The following is a 17,155-nucleotide window of genomic DNA, read 5'->3' as shown; positions in this document are numbered from 1 at the left end:
ACGCACGCAGGCTTTGCACCCGGTGCCCGGAAGGGAAGCTGATGCCATTTCCCGTAAAGCTTGGACCGTTGCCAGCGAGTTGGACGCTGACACAAATGCAACAGCTTGCACATGCACATGCCACTTGTGCCGACATTCCATCTGGGCGTGACCCACAACAGCCGCAACCCAGCTACAGGCGGTGTACATTGTTTGGCTAGGAAAAGCTGTCTGCAATTGCGAACAATAAATATGCATTCTGATTGCCCCATGAAATTTATCCTCCCTTTGAATGTAAAGCACACTTACGTACTGCAGAGAGTTGCATATTTCGTGCCGTACGTCAGTGATACCAATTGGAGATTGATTGACGCTGCAACCCACAAAGAGGGCATGGCCTGGCAAGCATGGTGCCAATAGCGCCCCGGGCAGATGCAAGCAAGTGTGGATGGATCTGTGCTAGATCAGATCAGCAGCTGTCTTAGCACGCCCGTCCCCAGCCAATTGCATCACCCCGCGAGGGTGCTGCTCCTTCCCCTCTAGGCAATATCAACTTCACCTCCGCCACCAGAACCAGGTCGTCCCGAGTTGAGGGTCTGAGCATCACATGTAGAGCCTCATTCGCAGCACTTTGAGGTCCCTTGCCAGATGCCAAATGAGTCCAGCAAGCACCATGAGTTTGTGCTAGCCACATCAAATTTATGCGTGACTGTCCACTCCGAAACAGTGTCAACTCAACAGCACAGCATCTGCACAGCATCGCCAAAGGCTCGGTGTCGGCAGAGCTCTGCTTCGACCTGCATCACTGCCATGACATACCTACTGTGATTGGCGAAGCCTAGAAGTGTCCAATCAATCGTGGCATGCAAGACAAACACATTTTAGATGAACTGTTGCATACTTACCAATATGCCAAGTAGAGACCAACTGGAACGCCTACACACAACAAGAGATCGTGACAATTGATTCTATCTATACCTGTCACATTGTCCCAAGTGACCCTGTCTAAACGAGCGGCTGATAGGTTTACGAGCATAAGGTAGGTAGCTTGTCGCCGCTGGGTCCTGATGGGAGCAGCAGCTGCACCTCCCAGAAACTTATGAAAGCTGCCAACAAGGTCCTTGGTCCAACGGCTTCCGCCATGCTTTTTTCGGCAGTCTTCGAGAAGTCAGCAGGCATTAATCCAGCCATGCATACTTACCGTTTTGGCGGTCTTCCAACAATGCCATGAGCAACATTGGTCCGCGCTAAACCCTGACCAACATTCAGTTGTTACATGCCCAACAGAAAGGCCCTTCATACTTTTGGTTGATAGCATGCCTACTTCCAAGTAGAGAAAACGTTGAAGTTTGTTGTGTGCTGCCCACGGCTACGTAAGCAAATATGGCCAAGCTGGAAGGGTCTGCTGAAGACGTCTGGACTGGAGGAAATTGAAGGGGGGACACTTCCCTATAAGACCAACCTGTTCATAGCAATAGCCATTTGATCATTCCCGAATATCGCGTCGTGCATGAGCCTGTTGCAGTATGTGCCTGTTGCGGTATGCCTGCTAGATGGTTCCGGTCAAAGATACCACATGTGAGTTGGCTGTCCCGTAATAGTTTGGCTTCGGGTCCCAGTCGATCAAGACCATTGTGTGTATGCTGCTTCCAGAAACCGTAGTGGCCAGAAACTGAACTGGCTCGCTGGACGAGCTGTGTGATGTCGTTCTTCCCTCTCATGATACCCTGCTGGGTCCTTTCCAGATCAATGGATTTTTCCTGCTGCGGTTGAGCAGCACTTGCCGGATTGCGTATTTTTCAACAACTGCCCAAAAGACGGCTTCATGCCGTAGAGGAGTTGCCTCGAGGTTGAATTCCGACTGCGACATTCCCACTGTCCGAGAAATGTTTAAATAGCCCTCTTCATTCTCGTGTCTGATCAGTTCTCTCTTCTCCAGATTACCATCTTCCATCAACACCATCTTCTCATCACAGGTTTTTTGTTCCATGCTCCCAGACCTTCTTCAAATCTGCCTTTGCGTACCACATACACTCTGTCTCAGTCGTGGGACACTGCAATCATCATTCTCTCTCGACTTTTCGTCGCCTTACAACGTTCGTCGGCTTCGGCACATCCGATCCACACCACTTGGTGCACGCCGTTTCGCAGACAACAAGGCGTCACACTCGCTTGACCCCTCTCCCCTCTCATTCCTCTCTTCTTCCGTCCGAAATCAGTCTTGGCCAAGACGCATCCTCGCCGACGTGCGGCTAATTGATGTGGCATCTTTGCTCGAGTCATCATCTTTCGGCCTTTCCCTGCTTTTCCCCGACTGATTCCTCTCGGAAACCACCCTTGCGGTTACAATTGGATTTGCAAAGGTAGGGGAAGGGATTAGATTACATGCTCTGAACAAGTTGATGAGCCTACACCGTGTTTCTATGATCTCCTTGGCTAAGGCTTCGGCTGACGCCTAAACGTTTGAAATTTCTTTTTTATAGGTGCCTCCCAACTCCCAACGCACCGCACCGACTCTTTTTCCGACCCAGATTCCAATTTTCCGAGCGACACATCGGCAAACACTGTGAGCTGGGGATTGGGACGGATGGGGTTTGGTCAATGCTTGGTTCAAACGTTGGTTGGTTGGCACGTGGACATTGCAAACACTTGTAGCTTTAGGCACTTCCCATGGTAGCATTCAATGATGATTACATGCAACTCAATACGCTTCTTCTCTTCATCGGTTCTGTTGAAATTGCGCTTCCTCTGGACATGAGCTTGAGGAATTGTGTTTGTCTTGCATGCCACGATTGATTGAACACTTCTAGGCTCCGCTAACACAGCTATGTCATGACAGTGATGCCAGGTCGAAACAAAGCTTTTGCCCCCCTCCGAGCTCAGCGGCGAAAAGCAACCATATGCTCGTATACCTATCAGCCTGTCGTTTAAATAAGGTTATACAGAAAAATTGTAACAGGTAGGAAAGATCCATGGTCACGATATCTTCTTGTGTGTACGCGTTTCAGTCAGTCTATACTTGGCATGTGGGTATGCAACAATTCACCTTGGGTACAGCATGGTAGTCTATGTATCGATATGGCAAAGATCGCCCCTTCACCTAACAACAAATCAGCTCCTGTGATGCACCACTAAGCGGAGAAACCGAATGTATCCAGCAGGAGAAGAATGATGAAGAACTGGCGGCGACTGATTGGTTGGATCTGATGTCGAATAAGTGACCGGCATATCAAATCGAGGGGCAGCGAGCGGGGGCGATTAGGCGTGCTTCGAGGCGTTGTCGAATGCCGTGTTCCCGTCTCCTTTAGCCGCCAATGGGCCCAGACTCTCATATGCATCCGCCCAAATCTGCCTCTTGGCACAAGCCCTCGACTATGAACCAATACGGAGTACAACATGCAGAGACGCCATGTGCCTCGAAAGCTTCGTTCCTTCTAGCGGGGCTTCTTCGCGTGCTTAAAAGCGCAGGTGAGACAACAGGGCCAGCGCCACAATTACCTAAGCGCAGCAACGGGAGATGGTACCGCATCCGGGCTGCTATTAGGTGGTAATTGAGAGGTAGTGAAATGCTTAAGCAATGAAACATGAGGGGGTATGGGGATATTTACGACCCCTATACCAAACAAAACCGTTGAGAAATTGGGGAAACCAGGGCAGCTATGACGGGTCAGGGCATGCTCGGACTTGTTCTCATCTAAGACCGATCATTGCCCCCTCCCCATTTTGGCACTCGAGGCGGCATGCATGGCGGTCATGATTCGGTAATCGATCCCGCGTATTCATTTAAAGACGCACTGTTTCCCCCTTTCCGCTTCTCACGAACAACTCCATCTAGAAGGGACAGTCAGCCTTTTATTACTATTCAACATTCAAGATGCACATCTCTTCGTTCGCAGTACCCTTTTGGGGTTTGGCCGCCTTCGCGACGTCGAGCAGCTGTTGCTGCAAAGCCGCTAAGCAATGCCCGGTCGCCGATGTGTCGGCACTCAGAGATACGGAAAACCCGGTCGGCAAGACCACCGTCTACGAGAATGGTAAATGAGCATTCTTCTTTTCCCGATGAACTCGCAACCCCTCCTTTTCACTTTGTCGTAATATGCTGGATCAAGGTCCAACCTACCCGGACAGGCTTGGCTAACACGCGAGTTCAGTGACCATGTACTACACCGGCGACCAAAAGTACGCCGGCGGCACCGCCGTGCTCTTCCTGACGGACATCTACGGCATCGCGTCCCCCGAGGACCTGCGGCTGGCCGACAGCTTCGGCCGCGCGGGCTACTTCACCGTGGCGCCGGACCTGTTCAACGGCTCGCTCTCGCCGCTGGACATGAACGCCCCGGGCTTCAACCAGACCCAGTTCCTCGCCGCGCACGGCCCCGACGTGACGGACCCCATCGTCGCGAAAGGCATCCGGTACCTGCGCGAAGTCCGCGGCGCCCGCCATGTCGCCATCGCCGGGTACTGCTTTGGCGGGCGGTACGCGCTGCGGTTCGCGGGCAACCTCACCGCGGGCGAGAACCAGGGGGTCGACGCCGCGTTTGCTGGGCACCCGGCCGGCTGGACCGACGAGGAGATCGCGGCCATCACGCTGCCGGCGTCGGTGGCGCAGGGGCAGAACGACGAGCTGAACCCCCAGGCGTTGCGGCAGGAGATGGAAGATATCCTCGACAACAAGACGACGCCCTGGCAGATGGACCTGTACAGCGGGGCCATGCACGGGTTCGCGGTGCGGCCCAACATCACGGTGCCGCAGCAGCGGTTCGCGTACGAGACGGCGTTTATCCAGGCGGTGCGGTGGTTCGACTTCTGGGCTAAATGAGAGCTGAGAAGCCGCAACGCGCTTGCAAACTATGGGAATGCGTTTTAATGAAGACTTTATGTATCGATGCGTCTCCCGACTTATGAAACTGTGGACGATTTCAAGAATATGGCAGGTTTGAATACTAAAAGACGGGCGTAATGGATGAAGGCAATTATACTAACAATAGTTCAATAATATATTATAATACGTTTCGACGTGAAATACTCGCAAAAGACATATTGCATCTTCGAGGAGTTGATCAGTCCAAGAAAGAAAGGACCTCATATGAGACCATTTATCAAGACAGTAGCCAGTGAAGGTACCCAGGTCCATGGCTGAGTCTTGTTTGATGGTTGACACCAGATGCCACCCGTGATTTCATTCCGCACAGCTCGCCTGAGGAGCGGGGTAGTGACTGCTGCCTGACCGGGCGTTGGCCGGGCGCTGGCCGGGCGCTGGCTGTGCACTGCGACGCGATTGGCACCCCAGTCGAGCTGCACAGCCTACACCCACAAGAGGCAAAACATGGGGATAAATCTCTGGTAGGGCTTTGCTACAAACTTGGCCTATGGTCTGCTTTTTTAGCAGCTTTCTATCTTCTACATACTTCTCTAGGTACAGCGGTCCAAACCCGTTTCTCGGATCGAATCGATACTGGACGATGACACCCCCTAACGCGACACCCCCTAACGCGACACCCCCTAACGCGACACCTCCGGGGTCGTCTCCACTACAAAACACTTATTCCACTTTCGCATCCTTCATAGCGGATGACGTTGATGGGAGTAATTTCATATTCCATCGGTTTGATAGGTTGGCAGCACGCAATCTCCTGATGATGCAGAGTGAGCTACACGAGCTCCAAACAGAGCTGGATGGCATCGACAGACAAGACGCTAGCAGCAATGAATCGAAGAACGCCACCCAAGACTGGGTAGAGTTCAAGAAGAGCTGCGTGGCTCAGCCGAGGCGAATGCAGCTTGTCTTGGAGATCCGGAGCCTGATGAGCGAATACCGTAAGCCCAGCACAGATAACCACACCATGACTGGATAGCATCTAAAACGTTGGCATAGGACAGGCATTGCTGAGTGAAAGCCAGATGGCCTCGTTTCCCGCACCCGATCGACGGACTCTCCATTTCTTCCGATGGCAGCTGTGGAAGGGGCGCCCTTGGATGCTCGAGAGTGAATGCGCGTTGGGTGGGAACGGCCGATATATCTATGATGACCACAAGGCCCTTGCTGCTTTGAAGGTTCCGGATCAACACGATCGATTGTCAAAGTTCGTAAAGGACGTTGGGCTGCTATTCAGGGTGGGTTGCAGGTAGCTGGCTTTTCTTTATTTGGAACGAATGTCACTGACCAGCGTGGAAACATAGTATATGTATACACCAAGGGACGAAAGCGGCAATCCCAGATTCGCCTTCATATCCGAGCGCAATATTGCGACATTCGCCTCTTATTCCAGTACTATTCTCGCAGCACTCCTCCTTTTGGGCGCCATTTTGATCTTGTACAATGTCCAATCTCCCAACGTCAAGCTTGGCATAGTGACTCTCTTTACGGTACTCTTTGCAGCCTCCGTGGGGGTATTGACGAACGCAAGAAGGGCTGAGGTAAGCGACTTTCGATACTTATCCCTTCCTATTCTAGTGTTTATTCTACGTTAATCCAGTATCTTACGAGGGAAGGAGGAACCGTTTATTCGAGAAATTCTTATTATTCCCTTTTAAGATATCCTGCTCCCTTTTAAAAGAGTAAATGCTAACGCCGAGAGTCGATAGGTATATGGCACAACCGCAGCGTATGTTGAAGACTCACGACTATTGGGACGTGCTAACCATTTCTTAGCTATGTCGCTGTATTGGTCGTATTCATCAGTGGAGATTTGGGTAGTGGATCGGGGTGAGGTGGGTCGAGTAGGAGACATACTCGCAGCTCCAGAAACACGCCTTCCTTGAGAAGTATCTGGCCCTGAAGGAGAAGGTCACGCATGAGGACTAGGACATGGTACAGCTCATCGGAATGGTCGAGAACGGGCTATCGACGAGGGCTGGGGAATGCGGCAAGTAGCGTGGTAGAGACAAATGACTATCATCGTAGCCAGGACCCGGGTGAGGGAGGCGCTGGATGCGCTGAGGATAGCAGGGTTGGCATGAATGTGGTCTTGGCCCCTTTAGTGGAGTGGGTACGAGATCATTTGGTCACGTGCAACATTACGGTCTAGCCCATTTCTTCATTCGGCATTAATGATTTTGGAAAAACAATGAACTTTCTGATTTGTGTATGAAATGCTTGGAACTTGCTTTGCATGTACCTCTTGCGGTTGAACATTCTCCCACCCAAAGAGCGGATTGCTTGTCACGTTGGAAAGATAGAGGGATAAAGAAGCGAAACGGGAATCAAGCTTTCTTGGACGAAGCACAAAAACCACAGTACCCACACGCATCCGAGCAGGCCGTGAAGTCCTCCTTATCGTCATTGTCACCGAAGCTAATCCCGCTGTCCGAGTCCGTGTCGGAACCAACGGAAGACCCACCGGCTTTCTCCCCGAACATACCAGCAGCACCAGCAGACAGCCAACGTCTCTTGATCTCTTCGGACAGCGCATCGCCCGCATCCGCGAGCTGCTGTCGGACTTGCAGAGTACCAGGCTTGTCGGCAGTATGACAGAGCTCGAGCTTGTGCGCCGGGTTGTCGTCCCGGACTAGCTCCCGGATGTGGTGCAGCAACGCCGCGAGCCGCGCCAAGACTGGGAGCTGCTCCGTCTCCCACGCGGCGACCTCGGCCCGCACGTTCTGGACCCGGATGTCGTCGAAGAGGCCGTTGGTGTGGTAGGCCAGGATGAAGTTGGGGATCTGCGAGACCCAGAGGCGGGGCATCTCGTGGCTGAGGGTGTCCTGATTGACCTTGCGGCGGAAGCTGCGCGTCTTGAGGTCAAAGATCTGACTTTGGTCCACTTTAGTGCCAGCGTTCTTGGTCTTCAGGCCGCCAGTGGAGGTAACGGTCTCACCAGTGCCGACCGTGGCGGATCCGAGCGACGACAACAGGTCTTCGAGGTCGTCTGGGTCGCTGGCATTGGCGTGGGTGGTGTACCCTGATTGTCTCGGGCTACTCCCGGCTGGCAGGTACCCATCCGCCTCGAAGCGGACGAAGCATCGCATACCTCCAAAGCTGTAGCTCAGGACGCGTTGGTGCGAGGTGGACGTCTTGACCGACTCGTCCCAGGTAGTGTAGTGCTCGGGGAAGGTGTGGCCGAACCCACGCACGTCGGGGATCTTCTCCGTGGGCGACTTCTCTCTGCGGATGAAGAACATGGTGTCGCCGATTTCTTCAACGAGAATGCGGAAGGGTTTCTGCTCGCAACGAAGGAAGCGAAGAAGATTGCCCATTGTGCTGCTACAGGCCACAAGGTCGACGCCGGCACCTGTGCACTGGTCGGGCGCGTCGATCAACGCGGCAACCACTGCTGGCTCAATAGGATGAGCTGGGTAACGAGCGGCATTGCGGTCTCGGAAATACTCCCCGCTGTCTTCGGCCAGCTGGATAGGCTGTTTGAGGGGAGTCCATCGAGGTGGCATGCCTTATAGGATCGAAGTCAGCGCCCTGTGAACTCTATTGACTCAATCAAGGAGGTCGCTCTTACCCGGCATCAGCATGGTAGGAGAGGGACTACTGGTCCAATTGTACGATGCCACAAGCTGGCAGTCCGTGACAGTTGCATGTTGCTCGTTCTGTGAGGCCTTCCCGGCAAGATCATCCGATCGCAGCTCTTTGACCAAAGGCCCAAGAGGATGGTCAGGGGTGTCTGGGACGATGGGTCTGGAGTGGCCTTGAGCATATCTGCCGCCACGCGACCGACCGCCTCCTCTCCAATAGGAGTTACCACGGGATGAGTTGTAATACATTGAATATGCTGGTAAGGGTTTAAAGAACACGAAGAACTGAGGGAAGACAAGAGATTCTCTATTTAATACCGAGATGAGTCTCGATTGAGCGGATTTATCCAATATAATTGAGACCACCCGCTCTGTGTTGGATCAAAGGGAAGACGGGGCTGGGTAAGAAGTCTGCCTGACCCCTTCAAAAGAGGCCCACCATTTCCATCCCGGTGCACGCACATCGGCTCTCGGATCAATTGGGCTTCGAGTGGCACAGAAACTTCGAGCTGTTTCTTGACCAAATCTGCCTTGGGCCGATGCGTTGGCCTCATTCTCGACCGGTTGATGCGACCTGGTTGGAGGCGGTGCGGTGCCGCTGTTGGCGCCCGCATCCGTCCCATAGAAATTTGGAGTTGCCTTGCTGCCTTGCCCATCCAACGATGGTGGGCCTCCCGCCCGCGTGCAGAGAGTTTCATGCATCGGCAACCAATCACAGATTTCATGGGAAACGATAAGCCTCCGGCCAACGGATGGACAGCATCGTCGCCCCTTGCACATACAAACGGATGCTGTGACTTGACAGCCCCCCATATACCAGTCAAAAGTTTAATCTTGATTCTTTGCTCTCTCATATTCTTCGACACACTAGACCATTGCACTGCTTACTCCTACCCATTATTGCATCACGAAAAGCCAGCTTTGTCATAGCCCGTTCTGTATTAGCACCTGGTATCGTTGCTTGAAGTCTCGTTTACCCTCCTGCAGTCTCGTCGATTTTGACCCTTCTTCTTCACAAACTCATACCAACAGCCATGGCTCCTGTTAATGGCTCCGTCTCAGCCCAAGACGGCAACTCCAGCCGATCTCTCAAGCTCGCCAAGTTATTCAAGGCTTCCATCCAGGGAAAGCGGCCTGTCACCAGCACGAGTGACGCCAAGCTCTTCCTCGAGGCTGCCCAGAGCAACGGGTCTCCTGACCAGACCGTTGAGACCATCGTAGCAAGCACCCATGGGCTGGACTGCGTACGAGCGAGTGTACGCGCAGATGTGTCGCCTGGATTCATCAAGGCCTCCACCCTGAGTTTCGCCCGCTACCTCTCCAGCCCCTCAGTCAAGGCGCTGGCGGACGGGCAGCTGCTATGGCAGATCATCCTTGTCATGATCAACCCACCTACAATGTGGAAAGAGTTGGTCAAATCGTTGGATGACCTTGATGACGAGCATCTCATCTCCTTCTCGTGGCTCGCCCACGAGATTGTCTCTTCCACAGAAGAGGCCGTCGCCCTCCTCTTGCCAGACATCAATGCAGTCATGGCACGCGGGAAGCTACAAAACTCTGGTTCACACGAAGTCCGGGCGACGGCATACAAGATCCAGAAAGTCATTGACTTGAAGACCGTGCCCGTGGATGTCGACTCGAGCTACTCCCCCGGAGGCAGACATGACAACGACTTTGCCGACTACCGGAAGATCTCACTATGGCCAACCACCGACGAATTCCTTGCGTCCGCGAAACCATTCCTCCGTCGAGCGAGGGAAGTCGATGGAGCTGATCCCTCAGCTCGTGCAGGCATGCATCTGGACAACCAGTTCAGGCTGCTCAGGGAAGACATGCTGCAGGAGCTCCGTGAAGACTACCAAGTCATTGTGGGTAAGAAGAAGCCTCGGCGTCCGGCGCAAATCCTTGGCGACCTCGTTCTTGACAGTCTGGACGCCGGAGACGACCAGAGAGGCAAAAAGTGCTCGATTGCCGTGCAATGCCGCCAGGGGCTGGGCCAATTGAACAACAAGAACGCCGCGCAGAGTAAACGATTCCTTGAGGACAACAAGTACTATCTAAAACACCAATCCTTCGGTGCTCTGGTCTGTGGACAAACCATCTACGGGTTCGCTTTCATCGAACGGAATGTGGAACAGCTGTGCAAGCAACCTCCCGTCGTCTGTCTTCAGTTCACCGACAGCAAAGCCCTTGGCAGAGCACTGTTGGCGCTGCGGACACAACGCGGATGCCAGTTCGTTCTTGTTGAGACCCCGGTGTTTGCATACGAGCCTGTCCTGAAGGGCCTCCAGCAGATGACCGACCTCCCCCTTCATGAGCTACTCTTGGACCTACCAGACTCCACCGATTTGAGCGAGCCGTTGAAAACGTCAGCGAGAACTTGTCTCATAAACAAGGTCAAAGACACTCCAAACGAAGGCATCGATGTGCGTATCGGCAATGTGAAGCGGCGAGTCGACCGGTCGCAAGTCGAGGCATTCATGGCTGCTTTGGCTAATCCAGTGGCTCTTATACAGGGCCCTCCAGGTAAGTAAACTTCGTACCATCGTGGACTAAACATGCCAATAGTTGTAAACTAACCAGCTATGCAGGCACTGGCAAGTCATTCGTTGGGTCATGGATCGTGAAAGAGCTGTATGACAATTCCAAAGACCGGATCCTGGTTATCAGCTACACCAACCATGCCCTCGACCAGTTTCTGGAGGAGCTGATGGATGCTGGCATTCCATCGGGCGAAATGGTCAGGCTAGGGTCCAAGTTTTCCCCACGTACATTTGGACTTCTGTTGTCGAAGCAATCATCCACGTACAAGCGGAAACCAGATGCATGGGCTCTCATCGACAGAATGAAGGAGGAATGGACGGAGCTCCATTCCCAACTTCAGCCTTTGTTCTCGGCCCTTGTCAGCTCCACGGTGTCCTTCAAAGATGTTATGATGCACCTTGAGTTCTCCGACGACGATAGTGATTTCCACCAAGCCTTTACCATTCCGACTTCGGATCAGGACTGGAGACGGGTCGACAAGAAAGGTAAAGGTATCCAGGAGGACTATCTGTTCCGACGTTGGTAAGCGACTTTCGGTGTTTGTTCATTCTTAACCCAGTGTTTATTCCACGTTATCCCAATGTCTTATAAGGAAAGGAGTAACCGTTTACTCGAGAAATTCCCATTACCCCCTCTTAAGACATCCTGTTCCCTTCCAAAAGAGTAAGTGTTAACGCCGAGAGTCGATAGGTGCCGTGGAGAGCACCCTGGCATCTTTGCCCGAGATGTACCACCCAACTGCAATAGGGTATGGAATATTGATCTCAGCAAGCGAACTCAGTACTACCAGAAATGGTACACGGCCATCAATCACGACCAGATTGAGGTAATTGAGGAGGTGGTTGAGCAAATGGACCGGTTACATGAACGTGTCCAGGAGCAGTTCAGTGAGCGCGATATCGACACACTCCGTTCCAAACGCATCATTGGCTGCACGACCACGGCGGCCGCCATGTACACCAACGTGATCCGAGCAGCCAACCCGGACATTGTGCTGGTGGAGGAGGCTGGCGAGATCCAGGAGTCCCACATCCTGACCGCCATGGCGCCCTCGGTCAAGCAGCTGATCCTGATCGGAGACCACCAGCAGCTGCGTCCCAAAATCAACAACTACGCTTTGACTGTCGAGAAGGGCGACGGATACAATCTCAACATGTCCATGTTCGAACGGTTGATCAGGCATGAACACCCCCTCCAGACCCTCATGAAGCAACACCGCATGCATCCCAGCATCTCCCGCTTCCCTCGAGCACTTACCTACCCTGGGCTCGAAGATGGCCCAAACACTACAGAACGTCCGCCGATACGTGGTCTGCAAGACCGGGTGGTGTTTTTCAGCCATGAACAGCCCGAGACCACCAATGAGTCGCTGACCGACAAGCGGGACCCGACCGTCAAGGCCAGCAAGCAGAACCAGTTTGAGGCCGAGATGGTGGTGGGTCTCGTGAGGTATCTCGCACAGCAGGGCTACGGCACTAGTCACATGGTGGTCCTCACCCCTTACCTCGGACAGTTGCGCCTCCTACGGGAAGCGCTGCAGAACGAGAATGATCCCGTTCTGAACGATCTTGACTCGGGAGAGCTTCTTCGCGCCGGCATGATTTCGCAGGCAGCCTCAAAGGTCGGGAAGAGGGAGATTCGCCTATCCACCATTGGTGAGTATGCTGACGGAAAGGTGGAAGTGTCTCTCGTACTGACAGTGGTTGCAGACAACTATCAGGGTGAGGAGTCGGACATAGTCATTGCTTCTCTGACCCGCGGCAATGAGCAAGGCGACATCGGTTTCATGTCATCGCCGGAGCGGCTCAATGTCCTGATCTCACGGGCAAGAAACTGCCTTATCATGATAGGCAATATGGACACGTTCACCCAGAGCAAGAAGGGAGCTTGGCTCTGGACCCAGTTCTTCACGCTCCTCAAGGAGAACCACAACCTCTACGACGGGATTCCGGTCAAGTGTGAGCAACATCCAGAGACCAAGGCACTACTAAGCCATCCAACCGACTTCGCCAAGTTCTGCCCCGACGGGGGTTGTGCCGAGTCCTGGTAAGTAGGACAGTCCCCGAGCTAGACTCTCCAGGAACAAGGCTAACACCGTACCAAGCGGAGTGCAGCTCAACTGCGGCCAACACGTCTGCCAGCGCCGCTGCCACCGCGAGCGGTCGCACAAGCAGGTCGAGTGCACGCACCGGGTCGAGCTGGTGTGCGAGAAGCAGCACAAGCGGCGCGTGGCGTGCTCGAAGCGGAACGACCGCTGCGACAAGTGCATCAAGGAGCAGCAGGAGCTGGAGCGGCGCATCAAGCGCGACCTGGAGCTGGAGCGGAAGCGGCTCGAGCAGCAGAAGGCCTACGCCCGCGAGCTGCAGGAGATCCAGGACGAGCTCGACCATGAGAAGCGCAAGATCAAGTACATGGCCGAAGAGGAGGACGAGAAGAACGCGTTGGCCAAGCAGCGGGAGGAGCTCAAGGCGGCGAAGGAGTCCAGGGCGCAGTACGAGCAGGTGAAGAAGTTGCAGAAGGAGAGGGCTGAAGCTGCGGCTGCAAAGAAGGCTGCCGCGGGGCCATCGTCAGGAAAGCCCGACCCGTCGAATTCCAGCACCGCCAATGTTCCAGGGGTTCCCACCAATGCGCAGGAAGAGTGGGAACACCTGAAGAGGACCGAGGGTGTTCAAAACGCCCCACTAGACGAGCTGATGGGTATGATTGGATTGGAAGATGTGAAGAGTGAGTTCTTGGAGATCAAGAGTGTCGTGGATACGAAGGTACGTCGGTTAAGCTTGGCCGTAATTCATACCATTATTACTTGCTAACAGCCATCCTAGCTCCGGCAAGGGGTAGACTTCAGCAAGCAGCGCTTTGGGTCCCAACTACTCGGCAATCCTGGGTCGGGAAAGACGACCGTGGCCAGGATCTACGCCCGCTTTCTCACGTCTTTGGGAGTCCTTCCCGGGTCGAACTTTGAGGAGACGACCGGAGCCAAGCTAGCAAACATCGGGGTTGGTGGGTGTCAAAAGATGGTCGACAACATGCTTAACCAAGGCGGTGGCGTGGTCTTCATCGACGAGGCCTATCAGCTGACCTCCGGCAACAGTCCCGGCGGTGGGGCGGTCCTCGACTACCTGCTCCCCGAGGTCGAGAACCTCACAGGCAAAATCGTGTTTCTGTTGGCGGGCTACGACAAGCAGATGGAGAGCTTTCTCGCCCACAACCCTGGCCTGCCCAGTCGGTTCCCTATACAGATGAAGTTTGCCGACTATACCGATAAGGAGCTGCTGGATATCCTGATCCTTAAGATCGATAAACACTACAATAAGACGATGAAATGCGAGGATGGACCCTCGGGCCTCTACTGCCGCATCGTGGCCCGAAGGATCGGCCGCGGCCGGGGCAAGGAGGGATTCGGCAATGCGCGGACGGTAGAAAACGTCCTGGACCGCATCTCCAAGAGCCAGGCGTCCCGAATCCGCAGGGAGCGCCGCAAGAAGCAGAAGCCGGACGACTTCCTCTTTACCAAGCTGGACCTCATCGGACCGCGACCCGCCGACGCACTGGCCAAGTCGAGCGGGTGGACGGAGCTGAACAAGCTGATCGGGCTGGACGCCGTCAAGCAGAATGTGCGGGCGCTGGTGGACAGCGCCACGGAGAACTACGATCGGGAGCTGTCCGAGGAGGCCCTCGTGGAGTACTCGCTGAACAAGATCTTCCTTGGCAACCCCGGTACGGGAAAGACGACGGTGGCCAAGCTCTACGGACAGATTCTGGTGGATCTTGGACTGCTATCCAAGGGGGAAGGTAAGCTACCCACACGGTTCCCAGTTACTAACACAGAGAGGCGAAAGTAACTGACCGCGTGCAGTGGTGGTCAAAAATCCGGCGGACTTTATCGACGCAGTCATAGGAGGGTCTGAGAAGAAGGCAAAGGGCATCCTAGCCTCCACTGTCGGCAAGGTCTTGGTCATCGACGAAGCCTACGGGCTCTTCAGTCACACTGGTTCCCACAACGACCCGTTCAAGACCGCCGTCATCGACACGATTGTGGCCGAGGTGCAGTCCGTCCCGGGAGACGACCGCTGCGTCCTGCTGCTCGGGTACAAAGACCAGATGCAGGCGATGCTCGAGAGCCCGCACACCAACCCGGGCCTGGCGCGGCGCTTCCCAATCGCCGCGGCCTTCACCTTCGAGGACTTCGACGACCAACAGCTCCTGCAGATCCTGAACCTCAAGCTGAAGAAGCAGAGCTTCGACGCCACGGGCGAGGCCAAGAACGTCGCCATGGAGATGCTCAACCGCGCCCGCAACCGGCCCAACTTCGGCAACGGCGGCGAGATCGACATCATCCTCGACGCGACCAAGGCGCGCCACCAGGCGCGGCTCAGCCGGGGCGAGGCGGCGTCGCGGCAGCTGCTCGAGGCGCGCGACTTCGACGAGCACTTTGACCGGGCCGAGCGGTCCGAGACCAACGTGCGGAAGCTGTTCGAGGGCACGGTCGGCACGGAGGAGACGGTGGCCCTGCTCGAGGGCTACCAGCAGACGGTCCGGGCGATGAAGGCGCTGGACATGGACCCCAAGGAGAGCATCCCGTTCAACTTCCTCTTCAAGGGCCCGCCGGGCACGGGCAAGACGACGACGGCGCGCAAGATGGGCAAGGTCTTCTACGACATGGGCTTCCTGGCCGGGGCCGAGGTGGTCGAGGCCTCGGCCAGCGACCTCGTGGGCCAGTACGTGGGGCAGACGGGGCCCAAGGTACGGGCGCTGTTCGAGCGGGCGCTCGGCAAGGTCCTCTTCGTCGACGAGGCCTACCGGCTGGCCGAGGGCCACTTCGCGCAGGAGGCCATCGACGAGATCGTCGACAGCGTGACTAAGGAGCGCTACTGCAAGAAGATGATCATCATCCTCGCCGGCTACGAGAAGGACATCGACCGGCTCACCTCGGTCAACGAAGGGCTGTCGTCGCGGTTCCCCGAGGCCGTCATGTTCCGCAGCCTGGGCCCGCGCGAGTGCGCCGCGCTGATGACGGGCGTGCTTAAGGCCAAGACGGAGGACCTGGAGAAGAAGAACCAGCACAAGAGCAAGAAGGTCTCGTTCGACATCGGGCAGCTGGTGACGCCCCGGAAGCAGTTTGCTGGGGTCGTCGAGAAGCTCTTCTTGCGCCTGTCACACCAGGCGGGCTGGGCCAACGCGCGCGACGTTAAGACGCTGGCCGAGGCTGTCTTCAGCAAGGCGATCCAGTCCAAGGAAGGGGCAAAGACCAGGAAATTCGTCGTTAGTGAGGAGGCGGTGTTGACGGCGATCCGATCCATGTTACAGGAACGGGAATCGCGCGGTAGATCCGCGAAGCATAAGTCGACCCTCGACAGAATGTTTCCAGGGGCGCCGGCTTCTGACCACTCATCACCACCACGGACTGGCACGGGCACCAACACAGACACCAACGGCGACGCTGCCGGGGGAGATAAGGAGAAGGAGGAGGAAGAGGCGGAGACTCCGCCGTCGACTCCTGAGCCGGAACCGAAGCAAGACGACGGTCGGGGACTCGACGACGCCAAGCGCGATGCCGGAGTCAGCGACGCGGTTTGGGATCAACTGCAGCGCGACCAGCGGGCCGAGCAAGAAAGGGAGGATGAGTACCAGCGCCTGCTCGAGGATAAGAAGAAGGCCGTGGCGGACGCCGACCGCGAAAAGATTGTAAGGCGGCTGCTGGAAGAGGACCGGAAGCGCAAGGAGGAGGAGGCGTCCAAGAAGAAGCTGGAGCAGATGGGCGTGTGTCCCATGGGATACCAGTGGATCAAGCAGGCGTCTGGGTACCGATGCGCGGGCGGGTCGCACTATGTTGCCGAGGAAGCGTTGAAGGGAATGTAGGAGTTGCGAGGTCTAGTCATAACATGATGCGGGTTGCTACCACGTGAGTTCATTCCCGTACTGGGTCCTTGATGGGATAGCCGGCTGAAAATTCTTGAGTGCTACACGTTTAAAGAAAAGAAAAAACGGTTCTTAGGTATACGGATTTACCGAACGCCTGGTTCTGGCTCATGATGATAAGATTACAGCAATGCCAAGACTCGTACGGTCGGTTGTTGAAGGAATGTAGTGAATAAGTATATACCTAAAGAAACACCGGATGATACAATCTTCTCTCGTTTTCGTGCCAGGCTGGCCCAGCAGGGATCAAAAG

General features: G+C 55.0%; 4 protein-coding genes across 4 annotated transcripts; 3 read left to right on the top strand and 1 right to left on the bottom strand.

Moving 5' to 3' along the window:
- Nucleotides 1–3,853: 3,853 nt before the first annotated feature.
- Nucleotides 3,854–4,798, top strand: PG985_014895 (alpha/beta-hydrolase; the record flags this gene model as incomplete). Its single annotated transcript, XM_066834661.1, has 2 exons — nt 3,854–4,013; nt 4,131–4,798. 2 exons carry the CDS (start codon nt 3,854–3,856, stop codon nt 4,796–4,798), a joined length of 828 nt encoding a protein of 275 aa, XP_066677271.1.
- Nucleotides 4,799–5,618: 820 nt separating this feature from the next.
- On the top strand, nt 5,619–5,834 carry PG985_014894 (uncharacterized protein; the record flags this gene model as incomplete). Its single annotated transcript, XM_066834660.1, is given in 2 exon segments — nt 5,619–5,796; nt 5,812–5,834. The coding sequence occupies 2 exon segments, from the start codon at nt 5,619–5,621 to the stop codon at nt 5,832–5,834; spliced, it is 201 nt and encodes a 66-aa protein (XP_066677270.1).
- A 1,348-nt stretch (nt 5,835–7,182) lies between these two features.
- PG985_014893 (uncharacterized protein) lies at nt 7,183–8,688 on the bottom strand (the record flags this gene model as incomplete). Its single annotated transcript, XM_066834659.1, has 2 exons — nt 7,183–8,363; nt 8,427–8,688. 2 exons carry the CDS (start codon nt 8,686–8,688, stop codon nt 7,183–7,185), a joined length of 1,443 nt encoding a protein of 480 aa, XP_066677269.1.
- A 785-nt stretch (nt 8,689–9,473) lies between these two features.
- On the top strand, nt 9,474–16,842 carry PG985_014892 (uncharacterized protein; the record flags this gene model as incomplete). Its single annotated transcript, XM_066834658.1, has 7 exons — nt 9,474–10,965; nt 11,031–11,505; nt 11,674–12,638; nt 12,693–13,029; nt 13,088–13,745; nt 13,806–14,775; nt 14,840–16,842. The coding sequence occupies 7 exons, from the start codon at nt 9,474–9,476 to the stop codon at nt 16,840–16,842; spliced, it is 6,900 nt and encodes a 2,299-aa protein (XP_066677268.1).
- Between the last annotated feature and the right edge of the window lie 313 nt (nt 16,843–17,155).

Source organism: Apiospora marii (genome assembly GCF_038362585.1).
Source record: "Apiospora marii strain CBS 49790 chromosome Unknown utg000012l_segment0_segment0, whole genome shotgun sequence".
NCBI classification, from domain to species: domain Eukaryota; kingdom Fungi; phylum Ascomycota; class Sordariomycetes; order Amphisphaeriales; family Apiosporaceae; genus Apiospora; species Apiospora marii.
The sequence above is the reverse complement of the archived record's forward strand: the minus strand, read 5'-3'. Positions and strand labels throughout refer to the sequence as shown.